The sequence below is a fragment of the Bos mutus genome, chromosome 28 (assembly GCF_027580195.1).
Source record: "Bos mutus isolate GX-2022 chromosome 28, NWIPB_WYAK_1.1, whole genome shotgun sequence".
Classification (NCBI taxonomy): Eukaryota; Metazoa; Chordata; class Mammalia; order Artiodactyla; family Bovidae; genus Bos; species Bos mutus.
The window spans coordinates 20110378-20134750 of record NC_091644.1 but is presented as its reverse complement, the minus strand read 5'-3'; the positions used below and the strand labels follow the sequence as shown (position 1 = coordinate 20134750).

Sequence of the window (24373 nt, the reverse complement as noted above, 5' to 3'; positions counted from 1 at the left end):
CATCCATGGGATTTTCCTGGCAAGAGTACTGGAGTGGGTTGCCATTGCCTTCTCCGGTAACCCAGAGCACTGGTTCTCAAAGTGTGGTCCCCAAACCATCAGGATCAGTACCACCTGAAAACATAAATTCCAATCTTAGGCACTACCCCAAACATTCTGAATCAGAAACTCCAGAAGTAGGGCCCTAACAATTTTAACAAAATTTCCAGATGACTCTTAAACGCCCCTAAAGCTTGAGAACTACTTGAGACACAATTACGATACAATTTTAGCCCTGTGACAGCAGTTGCACCTGGCACCCTATGAGGTATGGACTTGAGAAATGATGACATAACTAACAACTGGCCTGTAGTTTTGACGTGAATTGTTCTTTGACCTCTCATTAGCTTATATATTATATAATAATTAGCTTATATATTATATAATCATATACTTAACTTATATATTGTATAATAAATATTTCCATTAGTTAACGTTAACCCTTCATATGACCAAAACCAGATCAGAATCTCTTTGAGGGCAAGAGGCTGTCTACTTGAATCCCTGATGTTTAAAAAGTATCCAGTGAATAAAAGGCATATAACGTTGTTACTGAAATCCTGCTTGACACACACTTATTAAAGGTCACGTGACATATTCCTTCAAGTTGCAAGGCATTGATGTTTTAAGTATAATAAAGAGATATGGAAAATGCAACGGCCTACCTTGAATTTAATATGTTTCAACTTCATATGAAACAGTATCCAACTAATGCAAAAGAAACAACTTTGGCCTGGGTAGGACATATTTTTGCTACGCGCTTGTAACATAGCAGCAGATGATGTACACTGCTCCTATTAAAGTACAAGAATTTACACGCATGTCATACAAAGGGTTTACCTAAGAACTCATAGAATTCCTTAGCAATTCATAGAACTTCTACGGTCCTGAGGGTAGATCAAGATATGTTCTCTAACGCTACTCTATCCGGAAACTAAAGTTAATTATCCAAAGAACTTAAGGGAAATGCTCTTCAGAGTTTCCAATCCGCAAGGAACGCTGGCGCTACATCCTAGGCACCCGCATCTCCACCAGTGGCACCCACACAGCTCACAGCACTGCCCACGTGCTTTGAACACTTACCCGTTCAGGGCCAGCTTGCTAACATCACGTGACACACTTCACCGGCCCCCGTCTCTCATGTGTGACATCCCCAAAGGTGCCTGATTATTTTCTTTAAAGAAAGCTGTCGCCAATCTCCGATAAAAGAAAACAAGGACTTACAGGAACGTATCTTTTCTGATTTTCACTTCGAAGTTTTTACTCCCCTTTATGAGCAATTTTCCGGCTCTGCTTTTTCCTTATTGATCGGGCCTCTTCTTGGGCAGCTCCCCTGCTCTGGGTCTTTGAGAGCTTCAGGCACTGGCGGTTTGCGTCACTGTCGGTGGCCGCGCGTCACTGTCCGCCGCCGCGTCCCCAGGCTGCTCCAGCCCGCCTCCTTTGGAGCCTGCAGTCTCGATGTCCTTACCGCGGTGTGCCCTGTTGTGGGCTCGGCTCCCCGCGGGGCGCCAGGCTGGCCACCGGGCAGCCGTCTGCTCTGCCCTTCGCGCCCACACCGGGCCCTTTCCTGGGGCTCTGGGACGCGTTCCTGCTATTGCCTGCGCCTCTTCCTCTGCCTCCGGAGGCTCCAAAGCTCCAAACACGTCCTTGTTCGTGCCGCTGACTGTGAAACCTCAGGGTCCTAGCGCAGATGGCGACGTCGGGGCTGAGCTAACCCGCCCTCTGGACAAGAGTGAGTGCAGGAGCTGGAGAGGGCGGCGAGGGTGGCTGGTGCAGGGCTGAGACGCTTCTCCGAGGAAGCTGCTTTTCCATCCCCTGGAGACCCAGGTCCCTTCGAACTTTGTCATTGTGCCTCAGTGCCTGCCTCCCTTGCTGGTTTTGAGCCCCTCAAGGCTTGGGATTGTGTCTGATTGATCCTTTGATGTGCTGCCCTTGAACTGGCATTCTCCCTTTCACTGTTCCCCTGGGAATGATCTAAGTCCCCTTGTGACGGGACGATTCATCTTTTTTGAGCCGTTGGGTGCACGACTGACTTTCTAGTATAGTCTCCCCACCCCCACCCCCACCCCCCGCCCGCTGCTTATTACTATTGCTCCCAGAAGGGACAAGGGAGTGGGGTGGTGAAAAGCCAGAGGAAGACTTCTTTCAGGACTTTTTGTCATTGACTGGGTACCTACGCAAACCAGACACTGTTAGGCTGTATGGTGGTTGCAAAGAGGAACCAGACTCAGATCCAGATCTCTTCCGCTCCAGAAACTTACAGCCTTGTGGGAGGAAGGACCGATGGATGACCAACTATGCTACAAGGTAGAACACAATAAGGGTGAGCTTACCAAAGGTGGAAGGTACCCTGATCATCCAGGGCTCCAGAGAGAAAGCTCTCGCTTAGCATCAGCAAATGGCAAGATCTAATCCTGTGGCTCCCCTGCAAAAAATTGCTTAATGCTTTTCCATTGTCCCCAGTTTGAAAGGGTCCTCACTCCCTGCCTGATCTGGCCTGGGTAGCTCTTGGAGAAGCTTTGTTGCACACCACTCTCCTCCTTTCAGCCAGATTGATGAAATGGGCACTTGTGCTCCAGGGCTTTTTACATAATGCTACTCCCACTGCCTAGAATATCTCTGTGGTTCCTTCTTTTTCTAAAAAATAACATTGGCTAACACTGAGTGTTAGAGACAGGTACTGTTTTAAACATGTGGCCCATTTAATCTTCCTAAAAACCCTTATGAAGTACAGTTTTTATCCTCGACAAATCTTATTGAATACCTACTATGTGCTACTTTCCAAGCACTCTTCTAGTCACACAAGTAGGTGCCTATGTATGTGTGTGTGTGTGTATATATATATATATATGAAAGTTACATATAATAATATATATGTATAAAATATACACATTTTTCTGGTTGATTGTAACACACATATATAAGTATATGTATATATCATATATATACACTGCTGCTGCTGCTACGTCACTTCAGTCGTGTCCAACTCTGTGTGACCCCATAGACGGCAGCCCACCAGGCTCCGCTGTCCCTGGGATTCTCCAGGCAAGAACACCGGAGTGGATTGCCATTTCCTTCTCCAATGCATGACAGTGAAAAGTGAAAGTGAAGTCGCTCAGTCGGGTCCGACTCTTAGCGACCCCACTGACTGCAGCCTACCAGGCTCCTCCGTCCATGGGGTTTTCCAGGCAAGTGTACTGGAGTGGGGTGCCATTGCCTTCTCCGATATATATATACACATATATAGGTAAATGTATATATCATTTTTTTTCTGGTTGATCATAATACACTTAGGCAAGTAAGGGTAGACTGACTACAAGCAGAAAATGTTGCACATTTGTGATAGTCATACATCACTTAACTGACTGGAACAATTTACAGTTTACTTACCTTTTGTCCATTTCCCAAATGCTAAAATATAAATAATATTTTCTCTGCCTGTATCTCTGGATTGTGAAAATCATTATAACATGTTTGGCAAAGCACTTTGAAAAGTGTGAAGGGATGAATAAGTGTAAATTAGTATCACTTGTACTAAACATTTGCTATTTAAAAAATGGAATTACCCTACAGTAGAATCTGATGTGTGGAAGCTGGGAAAACTGTTTCCCTAGGAGGCCAGATAGTCTACCCCAACTATATAACATAGGTTGATGTGAGGATTTAACAAAATAAGTATTTTTAGGTTACTGTATAAATAAATGTTCTAAACCTCTCTCTTTTTTTAAGTTGTTAATGCAATCTAAGCTTGATTAATTTAAAGTATTTTCACCTGTAAAATCAGTGATTGATAGTGGCATTTCAGCAGGCATCTAATTCAATCTCCTTTGCAGCATAGTAATTTCTCTGCTGTCACCCTTGAAATACAGTCATCTAAGCCTTCCTTGAGTACAGCTGGTACTTTTGTCAGGCAACCCCTTTTCTTATTCTAATTATTAGGAAGTTCTTGTATAAATTCCACCGAAATCTGTTTCCCTCACTTCCCACTGACTTTAGTTATGCCACTAATTTGTTCTCCCTCAAATCATCTTCAAGCTAAAGGTTATCCGTGGCTCCTTTAGTCATTCACATAAAAGCATGAGGATCTGCCCCTTGCAGTATTGGTTATCTTTCAGCTAAAAGATAGCCTTTCGCTGCTCACTATTAGATGTGCAGAATGGTTGTGAGTAAACCAAACAGAACATGTGTATCTAACAGTGGCCCGGTGGAGGATAGGGTGATGCCAGTCCTATGGCACCTTGCTTAGACTTCTGCAGTATAACGGGAATGTTGATTGCATTGTTGGACTTTATACTTTTTCTTGACACTATTAAACCATAAAAAGTTTGTGATCAACTAACCCACCTTCAAGTTCTTGCAACACTCAGTAGACCACTGCCTTGAGTGTTAGGACTTCCAAATTTCTTTTACTTTGGGGGTATTTCTCTATCTAGAAGACAAATGTTAAACGTATGTTCAATTTTGTTATCTTTCTTCCAGATGAAGTAAAGAAGGTCTTAGACAAGTTTTACAAGAGGAAAGAAATTCAGAAACTGAGTGCTGATTACGGACTCGATGGTAAGGCTAATACCATTTCCATTAGAGATACCTTATTGCTGCTTAGATTACAGCTTTTTCATTATTGTGTGGGACCTTGTGTGGCCTGAACATAAGTTCATAGTTATAATATGGAGAACGTCCCTGACTTTTGCCTCTGTCTGGGCAGGAGATCGTCAGTATGCAGTTGGTGAGCCAGACACATGGCAAAGCAGCTGTGTGTTCAGCTTTCCTTCGTGTTGTACTAGAATTTCAGTTTTAGCCCAGATCATAACAAACCAGCTGTACTACAAGAAAGGAAAAAGACACTTCGACGAGTTATGTGTGATGTGTGTATGTACTTTTTAAAATGAGAAAATGAAAATGAAATGAAAAATAAAATGAAAACTAAGTCCTACCTGTTTTGATTTTGTGTTTCCCACAGCTCGTCTCTTCCACCAAGCATTCATAAGCTTTCGAAACTATATCATGCAGTCTCATTCTCTGGATGTGGACATTCACATTATTTTGAATGATATTTGCTTCAGTGCAGGCAAGTGTTTAGAGACTTTTTAAAATCCTCTGAACATACTTGCTATTTCTTTTGTTTTTTTCTCATTAGCTTATTTGCTTTAGAATAAGCCCTGTTAGCATCCTCTGTAAATAATTCGGTGCTTTCATAGGAGGCCTTCTAGGTCTTTTTGCTTTATAGCAGGCCTGGGTTGGTTACTAAGTCACCTATGTGTCTTAGACTGGAGGAGGACTGGGACCTCGATCTGTCACCATCTGCTCTTCACTAGTATAGGCCTCGGTGAAATGAACTCTCACACAGGGTAGAATTAATACAATACAGATTCCATCAGTTTTTGCCACTGACTTCTTTCTCCCTCAAACTTTGACAGACCTCTTGCTGTAAAAGAAAAAAATGTAGAAATATCATTATTTTATTCCTAAGGGCGGTTTGACTTTGGTTATGTTTTTCTGTATTTGACTGTTAGAACATTGCCCTGGGCCAGGCACTGAGGTAGAACCGGGACACAGAGCAGAATGGAACTCAGCCCCCGCCTCAAAGCCATAAGGTGTGGTGACTCCTGGCTGAGAAGTCAGTTCACTTTCACATTTTGTTTCTCAGTGGTATCTGTAGTTTAAAAACTACTTGCATCTGGGTCCTGTATTTTGCTTCAGTAACCGTGGAGCCTTCTTGCTAATGTATATTCCCAGGTTTTTTGTTTTGTTTTGTTTTTTGCTGTCCATGATCCTACCTTCCCAACCAGGAATAGATCCCAGGGCACTGACAGTGTGAGCACTGGGCCCTAAGCACTGGACTCTCAGGGAGTTACCCCAAGGTTCTTTGTTTTCACTTTAACTTTCATCAGTGCTGATCATCAGCGCTGGTGCATTGAACAAGTGGAACATGGTTGTTGACAGCCAAAGTTTTCTGCTTTCCTAGAAAATACAAGTGAAATAAGGAAGAAAACATAAGGCAAAGCAGGATCTCAGGAAAGGATAGCATTCCTTGTTCTAGGGTTTACCTTTTTTCCTGACAATGTCCCCTTAACTTAGCTCACTAAGAATAAAGCTTTCATTAAGTTCAGTTGTGAATAACATTTAGCTTGCACAGATTAATGCAGTGTTTTATTTTCCAGCTCACGTGGATGACTTATTTCCATTTTTCTTGAGACATGCAAAACAAATATTTCCTGTGTTGGAATGTAAGGATGATCTACGAAAAATCAGTGACCTAAGAATACCACCTAACTGGTTAGTTTCTTTATTGTGGATTTGAAATTTTCAGTTTCTGATCTTGGGAGATTAGTGAACACTATATATTTTTTTATTGTATACTAGATGATAAATCAAATAGTCTAGATTGTTTTGTTTTTTCTAGAAAAATACACGATGAGTTTTGGTAGGCAGTTAGCTGGTATCTCCTCCTAAATCCTAATCAAGCTTGGTTTAAGGTTTTATTAGGGCAGATCTAGAGTAGGTCTTTTGGTTGTCCTTAGAATTCAAGTGGGACCTTTCTGGTGTCTCAACTGAATATGCTGTTAATCAGTTCCCTCCACCACCACCGTGCCTGGAACTCTAACATCTCCTAGCACTTTGCCATTTCTTTGAGACTTTCTACTTAAACTCTTAGCAAGCTGTCCACTACTAAGCCCTGCGTGTGTTCAGCCCAGCCATTGGCCAAGGACCCAAGGAACCCCCACACAGACTTACAAGGCTCCCTCTCTATTGCACCTTTCTTCTCTTCCACACTCAGGCCTTCAGATTCCAGCTGCTTCAGCAGCTTTAATCTTGATCTCTACTGCTCAGCTCAGTGGGACTATTTTAACTTGCTTGGGTTCCACCTCCCTGTGCCTCTTGGGGTCCAGTAGGGCTCATCTCAAGTGTTTCTTTCTTTTGGAGCTTATAGTCCTGCACTGCCTCTTGTCCATATCCCCAGGGAGCTGCTATATCTATTTTGTCCAGTTTTGTAGTTGTTTATCATGATAGGTCAAGTCCAGTACCATTCATCATGGCCAGAAGCAGCAGATTCAGTCATTTTATTGTGTATGCTAAAATTCAGAAGCCTGGGAATATTTACTTCTAGGGCATATGTAGAGAATGTGAAAATAATGTGAACATATCTCTGGAGCTGATAGCAGTTTAAATTTATTTTAAGTAACTCTTGGGGAAAAGGAATTTGTACAATGGCAAGAATATCCAAGAAATTAATTTGCATTTGGGTTTTTCTGTCCTCTAGTTAGTAAATGCCATTCTTGGAAAGCAGTCATTTTGGTGTGGACATGAAACTCACCATTTAATTTAGTTTTTCAAAGATGCTGCTATTTTGTGAATGTTAAGAGGATGTTTCATTGGAAGTTTTTTCAGTTAATACCTTTGCCAGGATTTGGAGGTTAATGGAATTAAGCAGTTTCTCTACTCATGTTTTAGGTACCCAGAAGCTAGAGCCATACATCGGAAGATAATATTCCATTCAGGTCCCACAAACAGTGGAAAGACTTATCATGCAATCCAGAAATACTTGTCAGCAAAATCTGGAGTGTATTGTGGCCCTTTAAAACTACTGGCACATGAGATCTTCGAAAAGAGTAATGCTGCTGTTAGTATATTACCAAATATTCTCTTTTTCTTGCTAATTTGGGGGAATGTAGAGTGTAGTGGGTGAAGGGAGAGGGTGTGTGTAGTAGTAATTTACTATCAACAAAAAGTGCCATATTTCATTGCCTTTAACTTAAGGCCATCAAGTGTAAGATGTACTATTATTTTATGCAAAACTGAGAAAGAAGCTGATGCTGCCAACTGAATTCTGACATGCCACCCATTGTTAAGAGATATCCTGGTTTTAGAGATACTAAAATGTGAAAAAATATGTGTATTAGAATGAGTGAAATACAATATTAGAGTATTTCACATATACAGAGAAATGAAGGAGTAACATTCAAATAACTTGGGTCCACTACCCAGCTCCCATCAGAGTCTAACATTTTGCCATACTTACTTATTTTTTTAACTTTTTTAAGAAATAAAATATTGGGGAATTTCCTGGTGGTCCTGTGGTTAGGACTCCATGCTTTCACTGCCGTGGGCCTGGGTTCAACCCCTGGTTAGAACTAAGATCCCACAAGCTGTGTGGCATAACCAGAAAAAAAAAAAAGCAGGAAATAAAATATTATTGATACAGATGAAACTCTCTCTGAACCCCTCCTTTACCCCCTCAGAGTTACCCACTATGTTGTATTCAATTTACCTTTTTTTTTTACGATTAAACCTTTGATGTAATTGCTAGAACTAATGACAAAGACTGAAGCCAGCTTTCCAACCTGAAAAGGACTGAATGGTCTGTGGTCTGAGGCATCATTTCAGAAAAGGGGCCACATTTTGGTTCATTGTTTTATTATGACTTTATAATGTGAGATTAACCAGTTTTGTAGATAGTTTGCATCATGTTCTGGATAATTTGTATAATTTGCATACATAATACCTTCTTGTTTATAAATACTTAGAAGTATTTCTGCAAAACAAAGACTTTCTTTTACAAACCTTCAGGATATTCATGTGAAGCAGGACATTTAATATTGATAGAATGCCATTATTTAATCCACTGTCCATACTCAAATTTTGCCAGTTGTTCAGTAACACCACCACTACTCCGCTTCCCCTCCCCGCTGTGCCCCCGCCACCTCCAGCATTCCCTTCAGGGACTTCTGCTGTATGTATTGTCATGTCTCCAGTTTCCCCATTAATCTGGGACAGTTCCTCAGTCTTTGTGTTTCGTAACTGGTACAGCTGGAAAGATTACAGGTCAGTCGTGTTGTAAGCTGTCCCTCAGTTTGGATGTCTGATGTTTCCTCGTTAGTTTCAGGCCATTAGGGAGACCAGCTGTTCCAGTTTGCCTGGACTTTCCCAGATTTATTACCAAATGGTCTTTGTCCTGAGTTATCCCTCGGTTCTGAGTGGATTGGGGTAGTTGGCTACTCACATATGTACCATAGCACTGATATGAGTCTTTCTCAAAGAAATATATTAGCAAGTCTTTATATTCTTAAATTTTACTCATAATGTTTTTCTTGAACATAGAAACAATTTCATTTTAATAAGCTAAAATAGTACAGGAACTATTGACATAATACAGAGTTTATTTAGTTAGTTGCACCATTGCCTTGGTTCGGAAGGCTCTTGTTGCAGAGCATGAGCTCTAGGCATGTGGGCTTCTTTAGTTGCAGCGCTCAGACTCAGTAGTTGGGGCTCAGGGGCCCTAGATCACTGGCTCAGTTGCTCCATGGCATGTGGAATCTTCTTGGACCAGGAATCGAACCTTTGTCCCCTGCATTGGCAGGCAGATTCCCATCGAGTGTGCCACCAAGAAAATTCAGTACAAAGTTTAAAAAATAAAAGTGCTTCAATTGCTTTTGTTACCTGAGAATTTAGCTGATTTGAGATGTTCCAAGTGTACATAGGTTATATGAAAGTGGCTTTTATTTTTTACTAAAAATTTTTTTAGAGGATTGGGAATATTTGTTTCAAGTATTAGACAAATAAATTTGATGTAATGGAAGGAAGTGAAAAGAAAAACAAGTGCAAGCATTAATCACTCAGTCGAGTCCAACCCTTTGCGACCCCGTGGACTGTATGTAGCCTGCCAGGCTCCTCCATCCTTGGAATTCTCCAGGCAAGAATACTGGAGTGGGGAGCCATTCCCTTCTCTGGAGGACCTTGCTGACCTACTCTATTAAATACTCTATATTTAATAGAAGGAATACTCTATTAAACATCCACATCTTCTTTTTGCTGTGGTTTTCAAGGTGGAGATAATTCCAGTTTTCTTTTTGTCATCCTAGGGGGTGCCGTGTGACTTGGTAACAGGTGAAGAGCGTGTCTCAGTAGACCCAGATGGTAAACAGGCTGCCCATGTTGCCTGTACTGTCGAGATGTGCAGCGTTACAACTCCTTGTATGTATCTACTATTTTAGAACTTTATGGTTCAGTCTTTTTTTAATTTTAAAATACAGATGAACATGTGGAATGTGTTTTTTATTGTGAAAAAAATTTGTAATTGAGGCAAAGACTAGTAACAGCAAATACCCAGTATTTGCTGCTACTACTTAAAAATGCCAAACTTTCCATCATGTTTGCTCTTGAATTTTCTTTCCCTTTTTCTCTTAAAAGAACTGAAATATTAACACATGAATTTTCCTTTGTGTCACTCCACAGTTCAATTCCTCTCCCCTCTGTGATCCAGTTGCTGTCAAATATTTGGTATATACCTTTCCTGTCTTTTTTGGCGTCACTATTATATATTACCTATCAATACTATAGTTTGTGTTTTAAAATGTTTACACGACAATCATATTGTATTATTGCTCCACAACTTGCTTTTTTTTCTACACATGTATTTAGATCTAGTCTTATTTACATGTATATGTATCATAAATATATATATATCGCATATATTCATTTAAAATGTTACATATTCCATATTATGACTAAATGTATTTATTCCTTATTCTTCTACTAAATAGTATTTAGGTTGTTTTAAAGTTTTTCACTATTATATATAGTACCACAATGAACTTCTGTATAAGTACGGTAGTTTTAAAAACATTTAAAGTGAAAATTAACTTTTTCCTTACTATATAGACAATCGTTCCTTCATTGTAGAAAATGTAAAAATAAATGCAAAGAGAAGAAAAAAATATTAATCTCCCAATTCCATCCATCCAGAATCAATAAGTATTAATTCTGTGGTATGTTTTTCTAGGTTGTGTTCATATGCATATGCTTACATGTGCATTGGGGGTGTGTATATTAAAATGGGGATTATACATTATGTACTGTTTAGTAGCTTGCTTTTTTCATTTTAATAATCTTAACTTTCTGAGTAAATGGATAGTTTTTAAAAATCAATATATTCTAAAAGTAATACATTATAAATATTAAAATAGCACTTATAAATCAAAATTCCCTCTTCTGCCCCCCTCTTTTCTAATCTTATTTGTATACACTCAGATATGCTAAGTAATTTTTAATCTAATGGTTTTTCAGTATAAAATTAGCTTTCTTTTGTTTCCTCAGTGTCATTGTGGGCATATTAAATTTTTCTTTAAAACATGTTCCTCTCAAATCTTTGGTATTTTGGGAAGAGAACTAAAATATAATTTATGTGACTTAAAAAGAAAAATATAATATGGTTGGAAGCATTTTGGCATTAGAAAATAAAATGAGGCTTTTTTTTTTTTTTTTATCATAGTAATGAACTTTAAAACCCCAAAGAATGAGCAGAGCTATAGCTCAGGGAATTACACTTTCCACTCCGCTTCTCCTAACACCCATCTGGGTTCCTAAGGTGCTTCATTTACAGCAGGGTTATCTATTCCTTGGTCCTGGGAGCTGCTTTCACTGCTGTATGGATATATTCTTATTGGGCAGATTCTCCAGGTTTCTTCTGAGATTGCAAAAAATAGGACAATTGAACATGCTCAGTTTGGGAGACAGTGGAGTAGAGACGGTCTGGGTTTGAATTTTATGTTTCAAAATATTACACTTTGGTCATTTTTCCCTTTTATTAGTGATGCAATAAAAAATCTTTTTAGCCATCACTTTTTATTATTTCTTTAAGATGGGCTCCTGGAAGTGGACTTCTTGAAGTCCACGGACATGAATGAACGTTTCTCCTGGTTGATCTTTGGAGTGATTTAACTTCTCTGGGTCTCAGTTTATTCTTCTTTAAAATGTAAATGTAGGGGAAGTCCCTGGCAGTCCAGTGTTTTAGGACACCGCACTTTCACTGCCGAGGGTATGGGTTCAATCCTTGTTCAAGGAACTAAGATCCTGCACGCCGGATGGTGCTGCCAAAATTTAATCATTTATTTGGCTGCATTGGGTCTTAATTGTGGCACATGGGGTCTTTGAGCTTCAGTGTGGCAGGTGAACTGTTAGGTGCAGCATGTGGGATCCAGTTTCCTGACCAAGGATTGAACTTGAGGCCCCTGCTCTGGGAGCTCAGACTTTTAGCCACCGGACCACCAGGGAAGTTGCCCACCCCCCGCCCCCCAATTTTCTTTTTTTAATTAAAAATACAAGTATGAGATTTTTAAAAAAAGGAAATGTAAGTAATGATGACACTTAGTGGGTGTATTGTGAGGATTAAATGAGTTGCAGTTTTAAAGCGCTTAGAACAAGCCTGCCAGCAAAGAAGCACATAGTAAGTAATGATGATGATTATGGTGGTGTTGAAAGCTTGAATTTTGATATTGTGATTTGTTTGTAATACTATTGAAGTAGATTGTCTTGCTCACGATAACTTTCTATTTTAAGATGAAGTGGCCGTGATTGATGAAATTCAGATGATTAAAGATCCAGCCAGAGGATGGGCGTGGACCAGGGCGCTGCTAGGTTGGTGGTTAATACTGTAAAATCTGTGCTTTGTGACATCTGCACTGGGAGGCATTTATGTGCTGGGCATTGCCAAATAGAGCCAGCTAGATCCTGTCTTGACACAAACGAAACAAAAAAGTCAGCTAGGTGTGAGTTTTAATTTTCTAAATATTTTAATTATAGGTCTATTTTTTATATTATAAAACATAATCATTTAATAAAAGTGTTCAAATATTATCATATTTACGCAACCACTAGTAACCTTTTGGTGTTTCCTGACAATCTTTTTTTCTCATTTTTATGGTGTTTTGTGAATATATAAATTTTGTATCTTGCTTTTTTTTTCAGTGCTTTTTCATAGACTTTTTTTTCATACTACATACTAATGTTGTATATTATCCATTGAAGAGCTGTGCTATAGTCTTCCTTCAGTATCTGTGGAATATTGGTCCCTGGACCTCTGCAGATGCTCAGATCCCTTCCAGGTGGATGGGTTCTGCATCCATGAATTCAACCAGGGGATCCACCACTGGTTGAATCTGCAATGTCAAGCCTGTGGACGTGGGAGACCAGTTGTAATTTGTCCTAAAGAGTTGAACATTTTTCCCTATTATTAGTGATGCAATAAAAAAATCTCTGTAGCCATAACTTTTTATTTATTATTTCTTTAAGATAGGCTCCTGGAAGTGGACTTCTTAAAGTCCACGGACATGAATGAACATTTCTCCTGCTTGATCTTTGGAGTGAATTTTTGATCAGCATGCTGTAGGGCAGGTGTTTTCAAATTTACAAACAAATAGGTGAACTCTTTCTTTAAACCAAGAGTGTACACAAAAACCTGTAATATAAAATGGATGAAAGTGTATATGCTAAGTGGTAAGGATCTTGGAGTTTCTTCTACCCACCAGCCCCTACCCCCCACCCCCAAGTCACCTCAGTGATTCCATGGAGCCTGATTTGAAAAGAAAAGTATAGGACTAATGTTCAGTGCTAACCATCAAAATGCCAGATTCTAGTTCAGACTGGCTTCACCATCTAGTAGACTCAAAACCTTGGCCCCAGCAGCTTAAAAACCCTAAGATTTGTAAAAATGGTGATAATTTTGCCCACTAGAAGATTTTTGTTTTCAGGGTTGAATCACAGAGATCGCATTTATGATAACCCTTCTTAAAGTTGTAAAGCAGTAGGTAAGCAAAGTATTTTGGGTATGTGAAGTATTACATATTTACTTTTGTATCTTTAAAATTTAAAAAAAAATCCCAATTTTGCACTTAACAGGACTCTGTGCTGAAGAAATCCATTTGTGTGGAGAATCTGCTGCAATTGACATGGTTACCGAGCTTATGTACACAACTGGGGAGGATGTGGAGGTACTCAATTATATGCCTTGTTCTCAAGGTGGCATAGCAAGTACCCAGAGTACCCAGGCAGTGGCTTCATAGGCCCCAGACGATGGCAAAGTGAGAACTTGAAAGATCAGCTTCATTGCCCTGTAGTTGACTAGATCATGCATAGTTGGTTGAACCTCATGATCTAAAGTTCTGACCGAGTGGTTCTCACACCCTAAGTCTTCAAAAGTCCAAGCAGATTCCTTACCTTTTCTTGACAGAACCTTTTGGAATTTGAACAGATCTCTTTAGAATTAAGTAAATCTGGAATGTTAGAAATTGGAGGCTCAGCAAAAGTTTGTAATTTTCAAAGTCTCAAATGTCAGATACTGGGTACTCTGATAGATATCTAATTGCTAGAGATGGTTTGTATCCTTTTTTCACATTCCTAGAATAGGAAGCAACTCATTTCTGCTTACTCCTACTTTTTGCTTTCTTTACCAGACTTCTATAATAAAATGAAATATTTAAAAACTGGTCCATTACTTTAGTTTTGTACTCAGTTTTCAAGGAGAGATAGTGGAGTATAGTGGAAGAAATTCTGGGTTTCAGTCTTGGTTTTGCTGTTAACTCACTTTGTGTTTTTAGGCAAATCACAAAAGGCTACAGCTGGAAAAATCCTCATCAGACCTGATCTTTTCTTTTTTTTGGCTTGATCACTTATTAGACTCTATTTTGCTTGTTCATAAACTGGAAGTAACAGTTAATAACCCTTCTGAACTTAGCAAGTTCCTGTACAAATCAAATATATATGAAAGTGCTTTGAAAATTTATGAAATTCTCTGTAACACTTTACTAATTTAGAAATACCAATGAGAACTGATGGTAACACTTATAATACCAAAATAAATGTTTTTCTGTGTTTTCTCTTGAAAATGTTGGAACTTGTCTAACTTTAGCAGTTTTTAGCTACTTGACTGCTTTGTGAGTTTTTCACAATGCTTAGTCATAAGAAGTTCCGTTAGGTATGCTATTTTACAGTATCGTGTCTTTTATTATAGGTTCGAACCTATAAAAGGCTTACCCCCATTTCTGTGCTGGATCACGCACTAGAATCCTTAGACAACCTTCGGCCCGGGGACTGCATTGTCTGTTTTAGCAAGAATGATATTTATTCTGTGAGTCGACAGATTGAAATTCGGGGATTGGAATCAGCTGTTATATATGGCAGTCTCCCTCCTGGTAATTATTGACTTTCCTCATGATAGGATATGAAGTCTCTTGTTTTTGCCATGTATTTTGAGATACGTATCGATAACACAGTGAGCTACTGAATTAAGTTGCTTGGTGTATAATTTGTGATATAAAGCACATACTTCTCTAGTCATCTTTATGATGATAGAAGTATTTTGATTATCTATAGCTCTTGTTAATTGTTGTTATTAGTAGACTGTATTTTAAATGTTGAGCTGATGATTTTCTTACAGAAATGTCACTAAAATATGATCCTGGTAATATTCTTAAAATATTACCAGAAATCTGTTAAAAGTGTCCTCAGAAATGATATAGCTAGTGTGGTAGGGGACTGTGTTGCTCTTTGTGAGGTTATTTAGAGGAATAGAAATAAAAGAATAAGTGACTATTTGAGAATAATATTTAAGTTTGAAACAGTGAGAGTTTTATCCATAAAATGGACAGTTGGAGGTGAGGGTTTCCAAGACACTACAAGATACTACTTAGTGTGATGTAGTAAAAGACAGAGAACATTAATTTAACATAAACTGTTCTTATTTTAGGGACCAAACTTGCTCAAGCAAAAAAGTTTAATGATCCTGATGATCCATGCAAAATCCTGGTTGCTACAGATGCAATTGGCATGGGACTTAATTTGTAAGTAATTTGTTTTTAATAATCGTGGATATTCAGTGGGTTAGATAGCAATTTAAACACTTCTCAATGGCATTAGAATGACCAAACTCTTTGGCTTAGGTGAATGGGTATTGTAGTATAGATCCTAGATTTATCTTGCTCACACCTAAAGGAATAAAATTAAAATATCACATAACACTTGGACTTTTAAGTGCTGCTCCCTACCACTGCTAACCTATTATGTTCAGTTCAATTCAGTTCAGTCGCTCAGTCGTGTCCAACTCTGTGACCCCATGGACTGCGGCACGCTAGGCCTCCCTATCCGTCACCAACTCCCAGAGTTTACTCAAACTCATGTCCATTGAGTCGGTGATGCCATCCAACCATCTCAACCTCTGTCATCCCCTTCTCCTCCTGCCCTCAGTCTTTCACAACATCAGGGCCTTTTCCAATGAGTCAGTTCTTGGCATCAGGTGGCCAAAGTATTGAAGTTGCAGCTTCAGCATCAGTCCTTCCAATGAATATTCAGGACTGATTTCCTTTAGGATGGGCTGGTTACATCTCCTTGCAGTCCAAGGGACTCCCAAGAGTCTTCTCCAACACCACAGTTCAAAAGCATCAATTCTTTGGTGCTCAGCTTTCCTAATAGTCCAACTCTCACATCCATGCATGACTACTGGAAAATCCATTGCTTTGACTAGATGGACCTTTATTGGCAAAGTAATGTCTCTGCTTTTAATATGCTGTCTAGTTTGGTCATAACTTTTCTTCCAAAGAGTAAAGTGTCTTTTAATTTCATGGCCGCAGTCACCATCTGCAGTGATTTTGGAGCCCCCCAAAATAAAGTCTGTCACTGTTTCCACTGTTTCCCCATCTATTTGCCATGAAGTGATGGGACCAGATGCCATGATCTTAGTTTTCTGAATGTTCAGTTTTAAGCCAACTTTTTCACTCTCCTCTTTCACTTTGATCAAGAGGCTCTTTATTTCTTCTTCACTTTCTTCCATAAGTGTGGTGTCATCTGCATATCTGAGGTTATTGATATTTCTCCCAGCAGTCTTGATTCCAGCTTGTACTTCCTCCAGCCCGGCATTTCTCATGGTGTACACTGCATATAAGTTATATAAGCAGGGTGACAATATACAGCCTTGACATATTCCTTTCCCGATTTGGAACCAGTCTGTGTTCCATGTCCAGTTCTAACTGCAGTTCTAACTTCTTGACCTGCATACACATTTTTCAGGAGGCAGGTCAGGTGGTCTGGTATTCCCATCTCTTTCAGAATTTTCCACAGTTTGTTGTGATCCACACAGTCAAAGGCTTTGGCATAGTCAATAAAGCAGAAGTAGATGTGTTTTTGGAACTCTCTTGCTTTTTCAATGATCCAGTGGATGTCGGCAATTTGATCTCTGGTTCCTCTGCCTTTTCTAAATCCAGCTTGAACATCTGGAAGTTCACAGTTCATGGACTGTTGAAGGCTGGCTTGGAGAATTTTGAGCATTACTTTACTAGTGTGTGAGATGAGTGCAATTGTGTGGTAGTTTGAGCATTCTTTGTCTGTGCCTTTCTTTGGGATTGGAATGAAAACTGACCTTTTCCAGTCCTGTGGCCACTGCTGAGTTTTCCAAATTTGCTGGCATATTGAGTGCAGCACTTTCACAGCATCATCTTTTAGGATTTGAAATAGCTCAACTGGAATTCTGTCACCTCCACTAGTTTTGTTCATAGTCATGCTTTCTAAGGCCCACTTGACTTCGCATTCCAGGATGTCTGGCTCTAGGTTGATGATCACACCATCATGATTATCTGGGTTGTGAAGATCTTTTTTGTACAGTTCTTCTGTGTATTCTTGCCACCTCTTCTTAATATCTTAATACCTATTATGTTACCTCACTTTATTTTCAGTGTCTCAGTCGGCATGTGGGGCTAGCCATTATCTTCAGGGGTTAACAATATTAAACATAAATATTCCTCTGTGGGAAATGAAAACAGCTATACCTTTATGGATGAGCTATTCAAAGCCATTAATAGAAGCTAGCATTTAAAAGTCAGAGAAGGCAATGGCACCCCACTCCAGTACTCTTGCCTGGAAAATCCCATGGACGGAGGAGGCTGGTGGGCTACAGTCCATGGGGTCGATAACAGTCGGACACAACTGAGTGACTTCACTTTCACTTTTCACTTTCATGCATTGGAGAAGGAAATGGCAACCCACTCCAGTGTTCTTGCCTGGAGAATCCCAGGGACAGTGGAGCCTGGTGGGCTGCCGTCTATGGGGTCGCACAGAGTCGGACACGACTGAAGCGACTTAGCAGCAGCAGCATTTAAAAGTAGCCTAAGAAGACCTTGTATGGTTTATTTGTAAAAAGAGTTATTTTCTAGAGCCTTACTGAAGTATAATTTATGTATTATACTTTTCACCCACTTAAATGAATAATTTGATGATTTTTAGTAAAAAATGCTATTTAAGGGAAAGAAAAATAATTACTGACAAACCCCTTTACCTTACTTTGTAAACAGTGGGCAATATTGCAAGTAGGCCTAACTAGAATTAGAGTGAGCCTTTGTACAATGAACCAAATGATGGACGACTTTTCAGATAGCAGCTCATGAGATCATCTTTATTTCTATTTCAGGAGCATAAGAAGAATTATTTTTTACTCCCTTATGAAGCCAAGTATCAATGAAAAGGGAGAGAAAGAAATAGAACCAATCACCACCTCTCAAGCCTTGCAGATTGCTGGCAGAGCTGGTAGGTTCAGTTCAAAATTTAAAGAAGGAGAGGTTACAACAATGAATCGAGAAGACCTCAGTTTATTAAAGGAAATTTTGAATAGGCCTGTGGATCCTATAAAGGTAAGGTTTAATTAACATAGTAATTAATTACCTCTTCTCTGTGAAGGACAGTCCTTCCTTCCTTCACTCCCTTTCCAGACTTTCACCTCAGATACCTGGAAACAAATAAGCCAAAGAAAATTTTGTGCCGTGAAAATCATGTCAAGAAAGCCCTGCTTCGGAACTTCCCTGATGGTCCAGTGGCCAAGACTCCATGCTCCCGGTGCAGGGGGCCTGGGTTCGATCCCTGGTCAGGGAACTAGATCCCACATGCCACAACTAAGAGATCCCGCACGTGCTAACTAAGACCCGGTGCAACGAAATAAAGAAAAACATTTAAAATGAAAGAAAACCCTGCTTTATTGCTTTTGAGAGGCCTAATAGAGAGCCCCTGGTTAGAGAATGGTATGCAAGTGAAAGATCCAGATTTTATAAACGTAGCAATAATGTAACGAGTTTAGTAAACCTGATTTTACGTTAATTCTTCCTGTAATTTAACAGGTGGGGATTGGGGCCTGGTTGCTTCAGGTGGGCACATAGCTTTGTCAGCAGACTGAAAATTGCCAGAAACTTGACAGTAGAAGAAACCTTTGCATGTTGGGTAAAAACAGCATTGAGCTATACAGCTTTGAATCATTAAGGGCAAGGTTAAGTTTTGGTTAGTGCAGTTAATGAGGCAGACATGTATGTATTTTAAACAAACTATTACAATTTAAAGTTTGCCTGGAAAATTCACTTAATAGGGCTTATCTTACTCTTAGGGATCTCAAGTAAAAGGGTATATGAATGAGATAACATGAGGGAAAGTTCCTGGAGGACAGCTGTGGCTGGAATCATTTCTGTAGCTTTTGTTAAGAGTATAACTGTGGGACTTCCCTGGTGGTTTGATGGCTAAGACTCAATGCAGTGGGCCCAGATTCTATCCCAGGTCAGGGAACTACATCCCATGTGCTACCATTAAGACCTGATGTGGCCAAATAAATATATTTTTTTAAATGTTTAAAAAAAAGAGTGCAGCTGATAATGGACCTCCCCATCTCCTGGGTACCTCCTTTCTTGTGTTTATTCTCTTCCTCCCTCCCATGATTCATCTCTCTCTTCTTTTCCTCTTTGTTTTTCCCATTCTCTTTCTTTTTTTCTTTCTAATGCTTCAGTTCAGTTCAGTTCAGTCGCTCAGTCGTGTCCGACTCTTTGCGACCCCATGAATTGCAGCACGCCAGGCCTCCCTGTCCATCACCCACACCCGGAGTTCACTCAGACTCATGTCCATCGAGGCAGTGATGCCATCCAGCCATCTCATCCTCTGTCGTCCCCTTCTCCTCCTGCCCCCAATCCCTCCCAGCATCAGAGTCTTTTCCAATGAGTCAGCTCTTTGCATCAGGTGGCCAAAGTATTGGAGTTTCAGCTTCAGCATCATTCCTTCCAATGAATATTCAGGACTGATCTCCTTTAGGATGGACTGGTTGGATCTCCTTGCAGTCCAAGGGACTCTCAAGAGTCTTCTCCAACACCACAGTTCAAAAGCACCAATTGTTTGGCGCTCAGCTTTCTTTATAGTCCAACTCTCACATCCATACATGACTACTGGAAAAACCATAGCCTTGACTAGAGGGACCTTTTTGGCAAAGTAATGTCTCTGCTTTTGCACATGCTATCTAGGTTGGTCATAACTTTCCTTCCAAGGAGTAAGCGTCTTCTAATTTCATGGCTGCAATCACCATTTGCAGTGATTTTGGAGCCCAAAAAAATAAAGTCTGACACTGTTTCCACTGTTGCCCGTCTATTTCCCATGAAGTGATGGGACTGGATGCCATGATCTTCATTTTCTGCATGTTGAGCTTTAAGCCAACTTTTTCACTCTCCTCTTTCACTTTCATCAAGAGGCTTTTGAGTTCCTCTTCACTTTCTGCCATAAGTGTGGTGTCATCTGCATATCTGAGGTTATTGATATTTCTCCCAGCAATCTTGATTCCAGCTTGTGCTTCCTCCAGCCCAGCATTTCTCATGATGTACTCTGCATATAAGTTAAATAAGCAGGGTGACAATATACAGCCTTGACATACTCCTTTTCCTGTTTGGAACCAGTCTGTTGTTCCATGTCCAGTTTTAACTGTTGCTTCCTGACCTGCACACAGATTTCAGAAGAGGCAGGTCAGGTGGTCTGGTATTCCCATCTCTTTCAGAATTTTCCACAGTTCGTTGTGATCCACACAGTCAAAGGCTTGGCATAGTCAATAAAGCAGAAATAGATGTCTTTCTGGAACTCTCTTGCTTTTTCAATGATCCAGCAGATGTTGGGAATTTGATCTCTGGTTCCTCTGCCTTTTCTAAAACCAGCTTGAAAATCTGGAAGTTCACAGTTCACGTATTGCTGAAGCCTGGCTTGGAGAATTTTGAGCGTTACTTTACTAGCGTGTGAGATGAGTGCAATTGTGTGGTAGTTTGAGCATTCTTTGGCATTGCCTTTCTTTGGGATTGGAATGAAAACTGACCTTTTCCAGTCCTGTGGCCACTGCTGAGTTTTTCAAATTTGCTGGCATATTGAGTGCAGCATTTTCACAGCATCATCCTTCAGGATTTGAAATAGCTCAACTGGAATTCCATCACCTCCACTAGCTTTGTTTGTAGTGATGCTTTCTAAGGCCTACCTGACTTCACATTCCAGGATGTCTGGCTCTAACTGTGGGCAATTCTTGACATTATGAATATTCAGGTAAAGAGATAACTGGTCTCCAGTTTAGACATTTTCTCTTCTATATATGTATGTCAGTTTTTTTGCCCTGGTTAAAGTGATTGGGTTTTCCTTTTTTGTTTTGTTCAATGGAGAGAATTGAGACCCTGGAAAGCGCTATGTGTACTTGTGTGTGCTGTCAGATCACCAGAGAGTTTAGGAATATAAGTAAAATATAAGCAGAAAATTAATTCCGTAGTGGATGTACTTGGTAGTTGGTAATAAATGGCAAAATATGATGCTTGTCTCTGTTTTACTCAAATTCTTGTCCCTTAACTCATTTGGCAAGGGCCTATCCCAAATATAGGACTTTATCTTGAAATAACTTAAGAAAACTTACGCTTAAAAAAAATAAGCTTATGGTTGTTTTTTCTTTTACTCAAGGCAGCTGGTCTTCATCCAACTGCTGAACAGATTGAAATGTTTGCCTACCATCTCCCTGACACAACGCTTTCTAATCTCATTGTAAGTAGAAACTCCTAAATCTCTTTTCTAAAAAAGTCAGTATGTGATTTCCCTGATGGTTAAGACTCTGTGCTCCCAATGCAGGGGCATGAGTTCAGTCGTTTGTTGGGAAAAATAAAAACATTTAAAAGTTGGTGTGTCAGACAATTACTGGTTAACCTTGTGAACATGACTGGATAGTCTGTTTTTGTGAAGTTGCTATTCATGAAGTTTATCTTGAAAGTGGAAACTTTCTCTCAGAAGTTTTAGGGCTTTTATCCTGAGGAATTTTCTGAGTATTTCAGGTTGAGAAGGCTGATAAGGACGTCTGTTAGCTTGAGGAGGCAGTGAATTAAGCAAGCCTTTCTAGACGTCTGTTAACGTATTAAAGTGATTGTCTCTTACAGACTTGAGTACTTTATTCATGCCCAGCTAGGTAGTCCAGTAATTAATGTATTTTTCCCTCCCAGGATATTTTTGTAGACTTTTCACAAGTTGATGGGCAGTATTTTGTCTGCAATATGGATGATTTTAAATTTTCTGCAGAGTTGATCCAGCATATTCCGTTAAGTCTCCGAGTGAGGTATGTTTTCTGCACAGCCCCTATCAACAAGAAGCAGCCTTTCGTCTGTTCTTCATTGTTGCAGGTAAGCCTTTATCTTTTTGATATTTTGAGTTGTTTCGGGTTGATGCATTTTCCCCAAACAATATTTTGTTAATCAGAATAAAGAAATAAGACAGTGTACCCTTTTATATGAAACACTGTGTAAGAACTTAAATAAAACATGACTCTTTTGTTCTTTCAGATAGTTTTGGGGGTGGGGAGAGAATTCTTGCTTTGTATTTGGTTTTATGTGGTAGCCTTTTTGCAGAAGCTAAAATAAAAATAATTAAACATAATATTTTGAGCGAAAGGAGTCTGCCTGATGGTAGATACACTTTTTCCTTGTTGGTGTTGGGGCATGTATTCTGGAAGGGATGGGGCTTAGGAGTCAATGGCGGCAGCAGTATCAGTTCTGTTAACCGTCAGGGATGGCTCTTTGTGTGAATTTGGTGCCAAGGTTCCAGCCCCTTTTCTTTTAACTCATTTGGGTAGAGAGACACATCTCTGACTTCTGATCCCAAGAGTCACCCAAACAAGGGGTGGGCAAAGGCAGCAGAAGCTAAACTTGCAGTCTCGCCGTGTTCTCTGCTGTCTCTGGGCCATTGCTCCCCCTGTTGGCTCTGCACGCTCTCCCTGCCCCACTACGCCCAGAGGTCGTCTCTTTAAATCTTTTCCTGATTCATTGATGTCATTTCACTGCCATCTTTTTTTATAGCTGTTAACATTCTGCTTATTAGCTTTGTTTGGATCAAATCTAAGTTTATGTTTTAAATTATTTTAAAATTTTATAAATAATACACAAGTACTTTTTTGCACAAAATTAAAACATTAGAGAAGGTTAAATTGGGCTGCCACCCTGACATAAGTGCTGTTATCAGCTTTGCTGTAATAGCTGATATCAGCTATTCTTGCAGACCTTTTCTGTTACATTTGCCTACATACCCATAGGAGTAGAAATTCTAGTTTTTGTTGGGTGGGTGTGTTCTTCCATAAATGCCATAATGAAGTAGTCTGCAGTTTGTCTTTTTCCTTGAATATGTCTTAGAGGTGTTCCATGTCCAGGTATTTACCTAAGAAATATGTTTCTTAGAGCTGGTGTTTGTGAGAGAGCTAACCAGCATAAGATTGAAGTTTATGGAACAAAGGCTTAAACTTAAAAGACCCGAGGACTTCCTTGGTAGTCCGGTGATTAAGACTCTGTGCTGCCAGTACAAGGGGTGTGGATTTGATCCCTGGTTGGGGAACTGATCTCACATGCTGTGCAGTGCTGCCAAATATTAAAAACATAGCAAAGAACTGACCTGGATGGAACTGGAGCCCACGGGCCTGACCCCATTTAAACCATCCTTCAAACTGCTCTCTAATAAAATAGCAGCATGTTACTAAGGAGTAAGGAGTCTAGAAGCCAATAGTTGCTTATGTGTTGTGTTTACAGGTTAAAATGTGAAATCTGGAGATTTTCCTTATCTCCATTATTACTGAATAAAAGAGCTCAATTCCGCTAATGGTCTCTGATGCCCCTTAGGAAGTAGTTTAGGAACTGTTCCCTGGAGCTCCTTTAGGGCTGGCTCTTGGATGGGTCTCTCTCCCTCTCTGTCTCTCAGCAGCTCCATACTCACATACTGGGCTTCCGCTAGTTGTTTGTGGCCTAAATGGTAAACCACTGCTTTTGTAAGAGAACTGTGTTTTGGCATGTTGGCACCCCACTCCAGTACTCTTGCCTGGAAAATCCCATGGACGGAGGAGCCTGGTGGGCTCCAGTCCATGGGGTTGCTAAGAGTCGGGCACGACTGAGCGACTTCACTTTCACTTTTCACTTTCATGCATTGGAGAAGGAAATGGCAACCCACTCCAGTATTCTTGCCTGGAGAATCCCAGGGATGGGGGAGCCTAGTAGGCTGCTGTCCATGGGGTCTCACAGAGTCGGACACAACTGAAGCAACTTAGCAGCAGCAGAAGCAGCTTATTAGCAGGTTAACGTGGTCACGTTTCCATTCTTCATGGCCATTCTTACCTGGCATGTATTAAACAGCAGAATGAACCAGACTGAAACAAATAAAATTGTAACATTTAATCACAGTTATTTGAAAACTATCCTGCATTTCTAAAGTTTTGATCTTGCTTAGG

General features: G+C 40.0%; 1 protein-coding gene across 1 annotated transcript in view; it reads left to right on the top strand.

Moving 5' to 3' along the window:
* Window positions 1-1414: 1414 nt before the first annotated feature.
* SUPV3L1 (Suv3 like RNA helicase) overlaps window positions 1415-24373 on the top strand; it is a 29177-nt gene continuing 6218 nt past the window's right edge. Inside the window, exons 1-13 of the mRNA XM_005906352.3 lie at window positions 1415-1771; window positions 4519-4596; window positions 5000-5107; window positions 6201-6315; window positions 7492-7660; window positions 9900-10011; window positions 12376-12453; window positions 13714-13805; window positions 14825-15005; window positions 15560-15653; window positions 18269-18488; window positions 21583-21663; window positions 22113-22289. Of these exons, the coding sequence (XP_005906414.2) occupies window positions 1498-1771; window positions 4519-4596; window positions 5000-5107; window positions 6201-6315; window positions 7492-7660; window positions 9900-10011; window positions 12376-12453; window positions 13714-13805; window positions 14825-15005; window positions 15560-15653; window positions 18269-18488; window positions 21583-21663; window positions 22113-22289 (1779 nt within the window). The 5' untranslated portion in view covers window positions 1415-1497. The remainder of the gene's footprint in view (window positions 1772-4518; window positions 4597-4999; window positions 5108-6200; window positions 6316-7491; window positions 7661-9899; window positions 10012-12375; window positions 12454-13713; window positions 13806-14824; window positions 15006-15559; window positions 15654-18268; window positions 18489-21582; window positions 21664-22112; window positions 22290-24373) is intronic.